At 37.9% G+C, this 15,211-nt stretch overlaps 1 protein-coding gene across 2 annotated transcripts in view; it reads left to right on the forward strand.

Moving 5' to 3' along the window:
* Positions 1–15,211, forward strand: part of LOC113529539 (polycomb group RING finger protein 3) — a 41,114-nt gene that overhangs the window by 13,098 nt on the left and 12,805 nt on the right. For both annotated transcript variants that reach the window (XM_026918780.3, XM_034307602.2), the window contains exons 2-6: positions 6,567–6,650; positions 8,467–8,584; positions 9,649–9,745; positions 13,532–13,587; positions 13,717–13,827. In XM_026918780.3, the coding sequence (XP_026774581.1) occupies positions 6,636–6,650; positions 8,467–8,584; positions 9,649–9,745; positions 13,532–13,587; positions 13,717–13,827 (397 nt within the window). In that variant the 5' untranslated portion in view covers positions 6,567–6,635. The remainder of the gene's footprint in view (positions 1–6,566; positions 6,651–8,466; positions 8,585–9,648; positions 9,746–13,531; positions 13,588–13,716; positions 13,828–15,211) is intronic.

Consider the following 15,211-nt stretch of genomic DNA (forward strand, 5'->3'; position numbering starts at 1 on the left):
AGAACTCGGAGGCACGCGGTCCTGTGATCCACCCCATGACATGAGTTATAGGATTGCAGAAATTAGGCCTGAGTTTGTGATAAACTGATTTTGAATATGTTATTATATGGTGTTGTGGAGTGACCCTGTCATTACCACAGTTTTAAAAGAGGATTTCTACTGTATCAGTGCTTGGACCTGTGCTGAAGTGATCAGACAGAGGGATTGGTTTGATTAGCTAAACTAAAACGGTATTATATTGCTACATATTGTGAAATATTAAAATAACTTGCGAACCTGCCACAGTTAAAATTTATTTATTCATTTGACGTGAAATACATAATTGTTTATCATCATGCCAATGCCACAATTTTATCCACACAGTAAAAGCGAGCTTAGCTGGAAGTTGTGAGAGGTCAGAATGCTCCCGTGCTAACATGTTAACATGCAGCTTCGTGCAATTTCAGCAGTACAAAGGTTATTAATTAATTTAATGATAAATTAAAGAGTGAAACAGTGTCCAGCTTATTGACAATTTAATTCCCCTACTGTTTCCAGCCGTCCATGTTCCTGATGCTCGGATAATTATTAGGGATGCACCAAATTTTTGGTCACAGAAAACCTTTGGCCCAAATGATCAAAACTGATACCCTGCGTTTTTGACCAAAGGCTAATTGCTGAACATTTTCCCAAAATAATAAATTACACAATAATACTTTAATTATAATAATTTGAATTGAATTGATTTAGAAGCAGTGGTTAAAAGGAACACCATTTTCTTTGTGCTTCTGTGCCACTGATGTGTCATTACCCAATCTGTGTAAACTGCCTCATTTTCACTCTAATGCAGCGCCTAAACTGTACCACGCATCCTTGAACATGATTTGTGCTGTTTCATTAACATTTTATGCTACTTGCTTGAAAATAATCATCAGTGAAAACTGTGCGCATGTGTTTTGTGGTGCATTACCATAATACCAATAATTTATGTTATGGTTCCTTTAACTGACATTATTTAATGCATTATTTAACATAGCATGAAATTAAGCATTACTGTACCAACAAAGTAATTCAATAAATACAATAAACCAAATAAGCCCAAATAATTAGTGCTTGCCTTAACCAGTGGTCATTACCATCAGTGAGTAAAATGTTCAGTAAATCTTGATTTAGGAGTATGTTGTAATTTATGTTTATCATATGTTTGTCATTTTTATGTGTATTTTTAGTCATGGATTGTATAAATATTAATCTCTATAGGTTCATTTTGTTATCATTTAAACAAATATAAATTAATATGTGACTTTAACATTACTTAATGTTTATTACCTTAAGTATTAGACGTTCATGATTTGTTCATGTTAACTAATACAGTAAATAATGTTAGTTAAAGGAACCTTAATGTAAAGTGCTTACTACCGTAGAAAAATAATTTATTTTTGGTGCATAATAACTTTTATACATTGCATTTAATGCTTCAGATGTGTATAGTTAATGCTTTGTACATGGTCACACACTGAGACTGTTTGCTTTAAAAGCTGTAAATGATCCTTTATATTTGGTCCCGTGTAAGAGTGTTTTTTTTTTTAGGAAACATTAACTGTTCATTTGGGGTCCTTAGTACTTTACATCTGATCTCAGCATGTCAAAAGTAAAACAGTTTGTCTCTGTTAGGCCAGCTGAACCCAGAGCCATCATTCACGGCTAGAAGTGTGTGTGCGTGCGCACGTGTGTGTGTGTGTTTGGGTGTGCGCGCCAGTGTCTGCTTGTCCAACAGCACTGCTGGACAACACTGGGTCCTTTGTGAGAGCCAGTGTGTGAGAATCTGCGTGCAAGGCGGTAAGCGCTGGTTAAGAGAGCGTGGCCATGCGTGCCCCCTGCACACATCATCCTCACCTCTGGAACACGAGCCGGGGTTTATGCGAGGTCAACTTCCGTGTGCTTCTTCAGAATGTGCACATGCATGCCTGCTATTTCTGTCAACATGATGTGTGTGTGTGTTTCCTTGTTAGTGTGTTTATGGTTTTAGTGTCTGACAGCCTGTTAGTGCATGTGAATTATCTGAAAACTCTGGTACTTATAAAGAGATCTAGTTAGACTAGACGTTCTCTGAAGTTTGTGGAGCATAAGAGAAATAGTTGATGTGATATTGAGTCATCATTTGTTTGTCTTTGTGATATGTGATATTTCTAAATAGGTCAAAAACTTATTTCTGGAAATAAAAATGCTGCACAAGGTCGAATGAATGTTTCCGTGAAGTAACGTAGGTAAACGTGAAAGGTTGCACCTCGTGGTTTTTAAATGGCAAAAGGAATTTAGCTGCATTTGAAAATTTATCAACAAACAAAAAACCTTTGAGAAATAAAATATGGGTTTATCCTGCAAGAGGACAGCATTACAAATTACACAAGGCAAACTTAACAGGAAAAATATTTTGAAAAGAGTCTAAAGAAAGAGAGTTTTGTCATGAGATCTGATCTGAAGAAGGCAGTGACAAAGTTATAAGCGATATGTCAAAAACTAGGGATGGAACAAAAATATTCAGAATGAACAGATAATGTGTTCCAAACAGATATAAATACAGATACTAATCGGAAGTGCCCTATTTGTTGTGTTGTGTCTATCGTCAGTGGTTAGCTCCAGTAGTCTGTCCTAAACACTGCCATACTGAGCTCCAAAATAAAACCCCACAAGAAATATGTTTTTATTTATAAAGCTGCTGATCCATGTGCTATGCACAGGGCAGCGTATCTCTGCTTTTTATTGTTTTTCAATTTTTATCAAATGAAAATCTTCCCAAAAAATCATATGGACATACAATAAAATGTCGCTTAAAAGACCCCATTTTGACTCACTTCCTAGTAAATTCCGATAGCATGCAAACTTTTCTGATATTTCTGGAATGTAACAAACCCAAAAACTAAAGTAAATCTGATAACATATTATAAGGTGGATATTGTTGTCAACTGAAATCAGTTTCCCGATTTATATTATAGAAAGATAATATCTAGCTTACTCAGTCACGTTACTGGCCAGAAAGCTCCACAGGGTGTCTGCTTGAGACTGATTATGAACTGGAGGGATGTAGCTGAGGCTGAGGAACTGGAGTTGACTCAGGAGCTGAATAAAGTTATGTTCTGCTATTTGTTGTTATATTTTGTGAATTAGATAGATAGTAGGTAGTGGCATTGCATTACACCACTATCAGGAAGAAAACTAGAAATCTGATGGAGTTGGAATAGATCTGTCCGGACTGATGAGGAATGAATATTACAGCTGAGAGGATCCAAATCCTTACTGCTGTATGATCTTACGTAAGGCCGCTTTACACTGCACTCAGCAGATAAGCACGCTATCAAATTCAGCAGGATTTCCGTTGTGTGCAGTGCTTTGTAAGGACACTGCCTAATTTCACATGTTCCTAATGAGAGATTTCTGGTGTTGACAAATGTACCTCCATGCATGGTGCCTTGTCCCTGACGGGAAAACTGGCCATGTTTGGGGAAACTGGGCCACATACTAATTGTTCTCAAATTGTGAATGAGTCAAGCCTCAATTTCCATGCAGCTAGATCATCTGGACAGACAGAACGGTAGCTGGTCAGGACTTCCATACTCTACATTGTGGTATTCGCCTAAAATATTGTACCTGCCGTCATTAGCAAGGCAATTTGCCACTGCATTATTTTTTGTACTGATATTGTGATAAGTGATTAGGTAGCGCTGATTGTTTCATGCTTGTAGCTAAAGCCTATGGACATGTTTTAGCACAGGCTGTTCAGTGGTGAAGTTAACTGTTTACCTTATTGTATACTGGGACTTTAGTCGTGTTTGAATTTGCACAGTAGGTATGTATGCAAAGCAAAAGAGTCCAAATTCAAATATTTAAGTGGTGAATCATTCCACTTTGTTAAAGGGGCATAAAAATAGACCAGAAGAAGATGGTATAGTGTAAAAAATGAAGTATAGAGCTAAATATCAGTCATAAGAAAATCTTTTCTAACCACTGAGTTCTTCTAAGTGGCAATAAAAAGTTTCTTCTTAAATCCAAATCACAAAACGGCTGAGAGGAACTTTTACTACAGAATTCCTGAATTAAGAGGCTGATCTTATTGCTACCTGTGACGACATATTCATTCAGGAATTATCATCAGTGATTTGCATTTGTTTAAACAGTGTATTGTTTTACATATAGCAGACTATACCGTAGCGCATCCATGCTTGGAATGTGAGGAAATGTCTTTAACCTTGTGTATAAGTGTGGTGTAAACTCATATAAGTGTAGTCAAAAAATGATGGCTTCAGAACCACAGAGGTTTCAGCAACAGTATGTTTTTTTTTAATGGTCAGGATTCAGTATCAGCTGGCAGGTTTCATATTGATGGTAGTTATGCTGATGTGAATGACTGCTTGCGGTCTTCTGGTAAAAAATAGACCTGCCCAACATGGTTGTCTTGTATGAGAGTTTAGAAATGCTCCTTCAGCTGCACCAGGTCCCTTGTGGACAGGCTTGAAATGGTCTGTCAACAGGAATGAATATATTTATAATTTGACCAGAAATGTACATTTTATGAATAGTAAACTTTACGAAAGATTCATTTTCAGTAGTTATATAATTTTCATCATTTGTTTAACTTAAAATTAGAAAAAGCACAGATATTTTTTTCTGCATTGTTGGAAAAACATATCAGAAATAGTGCAATTTGTAATGTCTAGGTATTTGTAGGATTCTTAAAGGAGTTGTACAATTGTACTGTTTTATTCCAGTTATTAAAGGAGTTTCACTTACATTACTGTGATCTGAACAGATGAAAGAAAACTCCCTTTTGGGTCACATTTGGCCTCGTCTTCTTCCATAGCTTTCCCTTACTTAGTGAGTAAATTGTACTGCAGTAGTCTAAAGACATCACAGTCGTCTGGTTTATATTTTTTTTTTTTTCTTTTTTTTTTTTTGTAACAGTTGTTAGAGGAGAAAGTACTCTGGATGTACCAGATCAGTTTAGTATGTCCCTAGTCACATTGCACTCGGCTGTGTAACCTAAGGGAAGTCATTTCGCAGGCCAGTGAGCAGATGGAAACACTAATGGTGACTGCTTTATTCTCTTTGCCTGGACTCTAAGACGAGCTGCTCAAAGCCAAACAGAGAGCATGCTGTATTTGTGTGTGTTTTTGTGTGTGTGTGTGTATTTTCAGCAATGCCACTGTGTGTTGTCACACAGCCCAGTGGCTGCCTACTCCTTTGCAGGAGTGAGCGGTGTGAAACACATACAAACATCATGGAATTCTTCTCTTTAGGCTCCAGTATATGCCTGCCTATATGTACATGTAGGTTTCTGTTGAGGATCTGTTGAATAATTGTGTGTATGACCTCCAAAATCTGTATACATGAAACGTGGCCTTGTTTGTAGTATACATTTTTGTTGTGGCATATGAAACGCTATGGGTTTTTTATTTTTTTTTGATGCAGAAATGATCATAAGTGTGAGGCAGTTTTACTCTTAGTATTTTTTCCAATCGCAGTGCAAGGAATTTAACATGACAGGGCAATGAAAATCATCATCAGGGTGGTGTGAGGTTGATTATTTTCCAATAACAGCTCATACCAATGTGTTATATTCTACTTCATACAAAGCAATTTACAAACACTAACCATTTGTATTAATTAAAGAATGAAATCTACTTTCTATCCATTTTTGGTTACATTTAATAATGTTCCTTTAGTCACATATATTATAGCAGTTATAAACAGTTCCCTCACCTGCCTCTTTTTTTCTTTCTCTCTCTTGAAGTTAATAAGACAAAAATTCAGCTTGTCAAGTTGCCAAGAAAACAGAAAAGTTCTGATGACTTTCCCATGTTGGAAAACGTAAAGTTACAGCTTTACACTGACACTGGAGACTCCTTCCAAAATTGTTAAATAAACATCTCCTCACAGAAAACTTTACCATATCAGTTGTTTACACAATTTACCATATCAACATTACACAATTATGTGCGTTTGCATTCCAGCACTACTGTCAGTGCTGCTGTTATACGAGGGCGAGACAGACGAAAACCTTAAAATTGTGTCATAAATTAACACGTGATAAGGACTGGAACACTTGAATTGAATGAAATGGAGATTATTTGTTATGAAAATACACTTTTGTGACACCTATTTGCAATAAACAATGCAAAATAAAAACATAAAGGTTTTGATTTGACTCATTCTCATAGAAAATTAATCAACCCCCCCGACCAATCAGAATCAACAATTCAGCAGCAGTGGGGTATAAGACTTGATGGTGTATAGTGACGACATGCTAAAAATTCAGTAGAACAGTTCATAATATTAGGAACATGAAAGAGTAAATTGCCCTGTGAACCATCTGTCATGTGTAGAGATTATTGTTTGAGAAGAATTTTTGACTGAAATGAAGACTTTGAACACTGCTTGAACGTGTTCAGTGAATTGTTCTTGAACATGTTACACCAAATTTACTTATTCTTCTCCTTTACACAATGTCTCGCATGACTTTGCGTCTTCTTCCAGACATTGCTTTATCCCGGTGATTTTTCTTCATGCTCTTCTGTGTGTTTCTTCTGTAGGTGTGTGAGCAGTCGTCCATGATGCACAGCTAATGCTGGCCTGGCTGCCTCTCTGTCTGCAGTAGATTCATGGCAGCATTAGGGGTAAGCTTACACCAACACATATAACCATGTTTTTTTTTTTTTTTTTTTTTTTTTTTTTTTTTTTTTTTTAAATTCGCTGGTGAAGAAGGATCACCTCAGAATGAGCTCACAGTGTTTATTAGCACTAAATGCATGAGCAAGAGGCTAATTTACTCTCACCCTGGTCCACTGGGTCAGAATGCTTTCCAACATATTCTGAATAGCACAGTATTCTGTTTAAGCACAACATGCAGGCTGTGCCATCGAGGTGGAAAAGAAAATGTGTGAAAAGGGTCATTAGCAAATCCAAATCCATGTGCTACAACGCGTGAGGGAAATCAGGAGAAAGTGTGGTTTAAAAAAAAGGGAAAATAAAATAATGATTAAAAATTACATTCACCGGCCACTTTAATAAGAACACCTGTACATCTGCTCATTCATTTAGTTATCCAGTCAGCCAATCACATTGCAGCAGAGCTTCAGTTAATGTTCACATCAAACATCAGAATGGGGAAAAAATGTGATCTCAGTGACTTTGACCTTGGCATTGTTGTTGGTGCCAGATGTTACACTTTAATTTTTATGATTCAGCTAACTGATGTCAGTTTCATTTTGACAGTTATGCTAATTATATTATAATACAATGAGCTAGACTTGTTTAGGGAGACGAGCTCTGTCTGACATTAATGCCACTATTCAGTATGTCTATTAAATAATAAAAATAATAATCAGATAATGGGTACTGCAGAAAGAAATGTAAAATATAAAAAAAATGGAAAGTAAATACACACACACACACACAGAAATAAATAGAAATAAAGGGAGAAGAAATTAATTATTATTGTGTGGCTTTTTTTTATACAATTTTTTGTGATTGTTTAGTTCCTAATTGATTTGACTTCTTTTTTTTTATGTAATTGTATTTTATTTATTTATTTATTTATTTTTTAAAACAAATTTCTCTTTCACATTTGTGGCAGTTATCCTCCATGTCTGGGGTGTATTACTGATGTGACTCAGTTACTTGTAACAGGGTGTAACAGCCTGAACAAAGGACATAATTCATCTTAAAACATGTCACCTTCATGTCTGTGATGGTTCGCGTAGCTTAGCATCAGAAGCTTGCATGGACTCGGGTATTGTACAGATGACAGAACTGGATCAATACCTGGATCAATATCAGCATTGAATGTAAAATAAAGGGATTGTTGCTAATAGTAAGCCGTAGCCTTGTGATGATTTGCCTTTCTGTAGGCATTTCTGCTCAGGGATGTTCACCTGACTATGTCGGTCTTTTGGTAGCTGTAAGGATAGCAAGGAGAATGAGAGATGAAACTTAAACTTTAAGTTTGCTTAGTTGTTCCTTGTTACTTAGTGTAACCATGTTACCCTTAAAATAGATCTGCATGTGTGTGTGTGTTCAGCTTGTGAAGTATTTGAAGTTAACAAAGATGGAAACCAGAAAGAAACAGGCGTTCTCCTCAGATGTTGATCTAAATGGCAGTATGAATCTCTTATATACTGCTTTTTCTTTGCGTCCTATAAAAGACACTGTTATTTCCAGCTAAACGCCAGAGCAGCTCCACTGGCACATTCAGACCTGCCTGTATGATCAGTGTGGTGTATGGTAAACATCTGAAACTCATTATCGCTGTCTTTCTGTCACACATTGCTTTGTTCTAAATAAGACAATACTGAGAGACTGATATAAAGAATTACTAAGCAAATTTCTTCCACTGCTAAGTAATGAGGAACAAATAGTTTGGACAGGTTTGTCTTTGGAATGGATTTGTATCTTTTGTTTTTTTTTTTTTTTAAACCACTGTTTGTTCTTTAGAACCCCGAGATGCTCACAAGGAAGATTAAACTGTGGGACATAAATGCCCACATTACGTGTCGCCTGTGTGAGGGGTACCTGATCGACGCCACCACAGTCACTGAGTGCTTACACACCTGTGAGTGTACACACACATACATACACACACACACACACACACACTGTTACCTCAGTATTTGTGATTAAAGTTTTGACTATGTGAAGTGGTTGCTTACTGTGTTATTCATCTTAGTACTCTCAGTAAAATACTATTCAAATGTTTGCATCAGTTTTACGTTTTTGCTGGAGAACACGACATTTCATGTACATGGTTTTCTTTCATTTATTTTGTGCTATTACATATTCTGCCAGTTTATTAGGTACACCTACTTGTATTTACCCTCACTAGTCTATCTGCTGCTATGCACAGTTTTTCAGCCCCTTTTTACCCCATGCATTAGTGGAGTGGAACCAGTGGGAGTGGGAGCTTTATTCATTTTTGGAACCGGATCATTCTCACCACAACTGTGATACCGACATGGTAGTGGTATGATCTGATGGTGTGTGTGGTGCTGATACAACTTGTGATGGGGTTTTTAACACCTTGCTGCCCCTTCTGGTTTGAGAACAGTCTGTAAACCAAAAATATACAGCTAGTGGCAGTCAGCTGGTCAATAACAGCCACTGATAAGGGAGAATGAGAATGACAAACTGTGTGTAGTATATATGGTTGATATCTTTATAAAATGGCTAATAAGCGTAGTTATGAGGTAGGTGTACCTATTAAGCTGCAGCTGAATCTGTTCAGACGTTAAGGGAGACATCCAATTTCCACACAGTCCTTTTGGAGCATTTGTCTTAATCTACAGAGCTTTTTAACTTTGTTTTATAGCAGTAATAAACAGTAGAGGGGGCCCTTGTGCCACTCATGAATATAACGGGCACAGGCTCTGTTGGACTGACTTTCGCTGAGGGAGGGAAAGAAAGAACCGTTTATATGTCATGTCTCATTTTTCCTTTTTGTTTTTTTAAGCTCCATAACAGAATCATTCGATACATCATATGAAGCTGCACACTGTTCTGTCATCCTTGCATTCCTTTACTCACATTCAGGATATTAGTATGTATTTCTAATGATCTAACAATATTCTGTGTGTGTGTGTGTGTGTGTGTGTGTGTGTGTGTGTGTGTGTGTGTGTACAGTCTGCAGGAGCTGTTTAGTGAAATATCTGGAAGAGAACAACACGTGTCCCACGTGTAGGATTGTCATTCACCAGAGCCACCCACTGCAGTATATCGGGTGAGTGTATACTGCAGCAACCAGACACGACCAACACACACACACACACACACACACACACACACGGCATGCAGATGACTCTGACAGAGTACAGCCCATCACAGCACAGTAGGGAGTCATGTTCTCAGCTGTGTTATGCTACATTCTCTGTGCTCTTAGCTCTTTTCACTTTAGTGAAAGTGATGTGCAATAAAATGTGTATAAAAAGCTAAGAGTGGGTGTAGCCCGCCTGGACTCATCTTTGCCCTTTCTCTCTGTCTGACTGTGTCTGTCTCGCTGTTTGTACTTTTCAGACATGGTGATGAAAACTCCTGCAGCATTATGTCTATAAGCATTGCAGTGAGAATAAATCATGCTACTTTTAGAGCCAACGATGCTAAATGTTTGCGTGGGCAGTCAAAGTCATGATTCATGGGCCTTTTAGTGAGAATTCTGACCAAGCAATGATGCTCATTTTGTGGTACAGTTTGATATTTTTATTACATATGCAGTTTGTTGCTACTGTTATTGCCTTCCTCTGGACCATGATAGTCGTACAGGTTAAGGTTAAATTAAATTTCACAGCTGTTTTTTTTCTTGTTGAAATCTGTGTTAAATTGGTGTTCGGCCAATAGAAACTTCCATGGATGGCTCATAGAGCATCTGGTATCTTTTGTACACTTTTCTGGCCACAAGCTTCAGCATCTCAAAGGCTGCAACCTGATTTCTTTGTATACACACATCTTTACAGTGGTTTCTGACCCAAAAAAAAAAAAACCTTTTAAAGTGAGGTTTTGGTGCAAGAAAAGGTAAAGGTTCGGATTGTGTGACTGTGTAAAAAGTCTTTGTTGGAAACAGTTTTGACATCTCTCCTAGAGACGTTCTTCACATCGTCAGTCACGTAACCTCTTCTCATGAATGGTCATGACCAGTTTTGTGACGAAAATTACCAGACTTTCTACCCACAGCTAGAAGTCTGAATTGACTCAGCTTGAATTATCTGCTAATTTGCCACAACATTCTCTATTGGTATTCATAATGTTTTGTTTTGTGCTTGATGAATACCTATGCCGAACTCACGTAACGTGAAATAATTGAAGAGGAATTCCCATTATTCTGATTTGAGAGTGGTCACGCATTGCCATTCAAAGGTAGACATGTTTGAGTAGTAAATTATCAGGTGTAATTGAAGGAAAAAAAAATATATATATTTTTTCCATTTTGGACAGCAGTAAGTAAGTTGAAGGCCATAATAAAAATGGTGTTAGTTTGCCTCAGTTCTAGGTTTGGTTGGTTTATCATTAAAGATTAAAAGTTTTTCTCCAAGGGATTGGAGCATTAAGAGTACAGCATTAAGAGCACTAATACAACTATTTATGCCTGTAATAAAGTACTTGGCTGATCTCCAGTGTTCCACCCTATTTTGCAGCGTATTAAATATTAAAGACATTAAGTATTCACTGTGCTGTCCAGATGCACTGCAGATTCAGACCTGTAGCCCGTTGAGAGCTCGACAGTGTGTCAAAATAAAAGGTGGTGATATTTTGAGGCCTGTAACAATGCTACGCTTCCCTTCAGAGTGAAGTGTCCTCCCTGCCTATACATAATTAATTTGAATTTACTGTGCATATTATCCACCTGTGCTGTTTGATGACTGACAAACAAATCTCTGTGTGTTTACACCAGCCGCATCTCACTGAAGCTGAACAGACAAACATATTTATATATCCACAGTCTGTTGATCATCTCTTTAAATGCCAGACCCCTTCTCATCCCTAGGCCTCTCTGCGCCTGCTGTGGGGCACGACAGCGCTCGCTAATTGGGCTTGTTTTTCCCCAGTGTGCTGTAGTAGCCAGGCTTGACCCAGCGTACACATACAAACTTGCACAGACATGCACAATACTCAGTGTAGAGCCTGTTACAGCCCAGCAGGGGGCCACCAAGACACATTTTGCTCTTATCTGCGATCTGCCCTTGGTATGAGTCTGCATTTTGTGTACCTGAAGTGTATAACACTATGGCACACCATGGAGTCTGACTTGAGTGAATGCCTCAACATGCCCTGTATAAATGCCATAAAATTTATATAAAAGACCACAAGGACTCCTAAATATATAACAAGCTAAAATATATGAAAAACAGCAGTAAATGTGTGCTGTGTGTGTTTGTGTATATATATGGTGTATATGCAAAAGATCACGTTTTAGCACAAAACAAGCCTCCCAGAAAGAATTCTCACTAAAAATAAAGGGCTCATGACTCACTACTGCCCACATGAAGCAGTTAGCAAAGCTGGCTGTAAAAGAAACATGATTCATTCACGCTGCAGTCATAATGCTGCAAAATCCGCTGTCATGTCTGATCTGGGATGATACACACACACCAGTGTGTGGTTTATCTTGTATGTACTAACAAACCCTAGCTTTAGAGCTTGTGTACACTGACTCACGGCTCACAGCGCTGATGTAAGATCAGATATTTGGAAACGTCAGAGGTGTATATAGTCAAAAAGGCAACCAGATTGTTCTGGCTGTTCTTACGGCAGGCCTGAGGGACTCTGAGCCCTAAGGCCTTATGGCATAGTAACTTGGTCTCAGAGGAGCACTTCAGTATCAGGTTCCATCATCACAGGCTTCTGTCTCCAGAGCGCTTCTGTCTCCAGAGAACCAACAAATGCAGGGACAGGCAGAGACTAAAAAGCTGCTCTGTCATAACACACCACGCTAGTACTTCACTGGGATGTTGCAGATTTAAGCTCTAAAGTTTTATACAGCCACACTATAATGACTAAAATAATAATCATTATGATGATCAGCTTTAAATCCATGATTGTTTAACACCTTTATTTAGCAAATAATTAGGATTATTAATTAATTAGAATTAATTAATGTGCAATGTAAATTAATGTACAATGTGAGTTAATTATAAAATTATAAACATTATATACCATAGCACTGTTGAATTCGCAATTCTGATAGTTTATATTAATGTATTCGTTCAGTACGTTATTGTTTCTGTAGTAGCAACTTGCAGAGGCACTTGCATGTTTGGAAGGAGTCTCCAATGTCATTGCTTTGCTCTTTGTTTTCATTCTTTTTACTTTTTTCTGTTTCTTACCCCTTTCTCTTTGTTTATTCTTCTTTATTTTTATCACTTGTTTTATGTTTATACTTTTATTATTATTGGTCAAGCAATTATTATTATTATTATTATTTCTTTTACTCTTTACTCTTTCAGTGTCATTCAACCATTATTATGCTGTTTCTTTATTTTCTTTCAGTAAGACATGTCTTTTGTCACTCTAATGAATTATCTTGTAAACGATTAATATAAGCATAATAGTATAATGCTTGCAGTTATTATATATCTTATCTAATTATCTTTAGTTTGCTGTGTGTGCCTAATAAAGTGCACTTGTCTGCAGTCTTAGTCTAAATGTGTTTAAGAAAATGGAAAAATTTTAAAACACACCGAGTCAGATTTAAACATATGAACTGAGCTCTTGTAGGTTTAATACACCAGTCAATAAACATTGATATCCCATGTCAGCCAATTATCCCACTTTATCTAAATCATTTATGTTTAATAGATTAAGGAAGCCAATTGTTGATCATTTCTAAATTATGATTAATGGTGCTGCTGCAATACTTAAATGGAAATTAGCTGCATAGATTACTGATCTGTTTATTTTCATGCTACAGTTACATGTGTACTGTTTGTTTTTTTTTGTTTGTTTTTTTTTTTCTTGCTCTAATACTCCTTGTTGGCATGTGCATCACGTTTCCGTTTCTCCCACTCCTTCTCAGCCATGACCGAACAATGCAAGACATTGTCTATAAGCTGGTGCCGGGACTCCAAGAAGGTTGGTGGTTTTTATTTATTTATTTGTCATCCCACACACGGAATCATCCATAGATAACAGACACACACAGAGTGTTGCTATTGGAGCACCAGGAGGCTCAAGTCAATCCCTACATGTTTCTCTGTGCAGCGGAGTTGAAAAAGCAGAGAGATTTCTATCAGAAACTGGGCATGGAGGTACCCGGGGACATCAAAGGAGAGCTGTGCAACATGAAGGTCCACCTGGACTCGCAGCGCAATGGTACGTTCCACCCACGCTCTCTCTGCTAGCTGATATGAAACTAAAATCACAGGAAAGCTTCAGTACAGATCATTAGTATTATTATCGTCCACCTTCAGACAGGGGCATCCATGGCATCTGCTATTTCATCAGCCTCCACCCACGCCCTGTTTTGTTATGTCACTCGGCCCAATTACAGTGTGGCTCTTTTAATGCGCCGTAACTGTGCTGTAGTAGGTGCTAATGGCTTTGTGGATGGCTACCCAGGGGCCTGCCAAGCCTGCAGCCTTAATCGTTGGCCTAATGCGCAAGCCTGACTTTGGTAATTAAGGCTCAAATGGAAGTGGAATTGGTCTCTCATTCCTGACTGTCACAGCACGTTTGGCAGGCCTACACCTTGCAAGAAAGAGTTCATTTAAACTCTGCACTGCGCCATCAGCTTGTGCTTCTGCTCGCTCTGAGACAGAGAAAGAACAGACAGACAGATAGAGAGGAGGTGTGAGATAGGAGGCGGGGGACACTGAGTAGCTCGTTGCTCTGTTTCCTCAAAGCTGAATGCAGTGGAAAGAAGTGAAATGGCAGTGCGAGTGATTGGATGCTCTAATGGTGTCTGTACTGCTTCATAGTAGATTCATATATATTCTATATAGACAAGTGTTCTTTGTCTAACTTGCAGTGCCAGTTGATCATTCAAGTGATTCAACATTCAAGAGTTAAGAGTTTATTGTCATTGTCTTGGACAATGAAATTGCAGTACTGCTCCAAACAATGCCACTGTAACATATGTAAGAATTAAAATTAATATAGAATATATATCAGAAAAGATATAGAGTTAAAAACACAACAAACATCCATTATTACAAACAAAATGCACATTCCTCTATGTGCACACAAATCACAGTAAGATACAAGACTAGAAAAGCACCATCTATGCACCGCTTTTTTCCATAATTGGGTGAAAGATGTATTGCGCATTTGCTGTCATCTTTTATTATCCAGAGATGCTCCTGTCCTAGTTCGATCTCCAAATTTGTCCTTGGAAGGGGACTTTGTGTTCCCCCTAATCCCTTCACCATGCTTATTAAAGAAGCTGTAAGAGAAGTTCTGAGAGCAAGATTAGTCTGTCCTTTACACACACCCTCTGTCCAGGAGAGAAACCAGCACTGAATAAACCTCGATCCACCCCTCTCACCAGCAGCAAGTCTAATTTAACAGGAAGTCCCCTTTTTCACAGCTGCACAGCCTGCCTGCTTCATTTTAGCCCCCTTTCGCTTAGCTTGCTCTGCTCACAGGAGAATAAGAAATGAGCGAGAGGATATTCAGAGTTACTTCTGGAAGTAATTTCTGGTTTTGGTGCAACTTTCAGGAGAACTTTATCTGAATGGTACCTACAAAGGGCCCTTAA

The sequence above is a fragment of the Pangasianodon hypophthalmus genome, chromosome 9 (assembly GCF_027358585.1).
Source record: "Pangasianodon hypophthalmus isolate fPanHyp1 chromosome 9, fPanHyp1.pri, whole genome shotgun sequence".
Lineage (NCBI taxonomy): Eukaryota > Metazoa > Chordata > Actinopteri > Siluriformes > Pangasiidae > Pangasianodon > Pangasianodon hypophthalmus.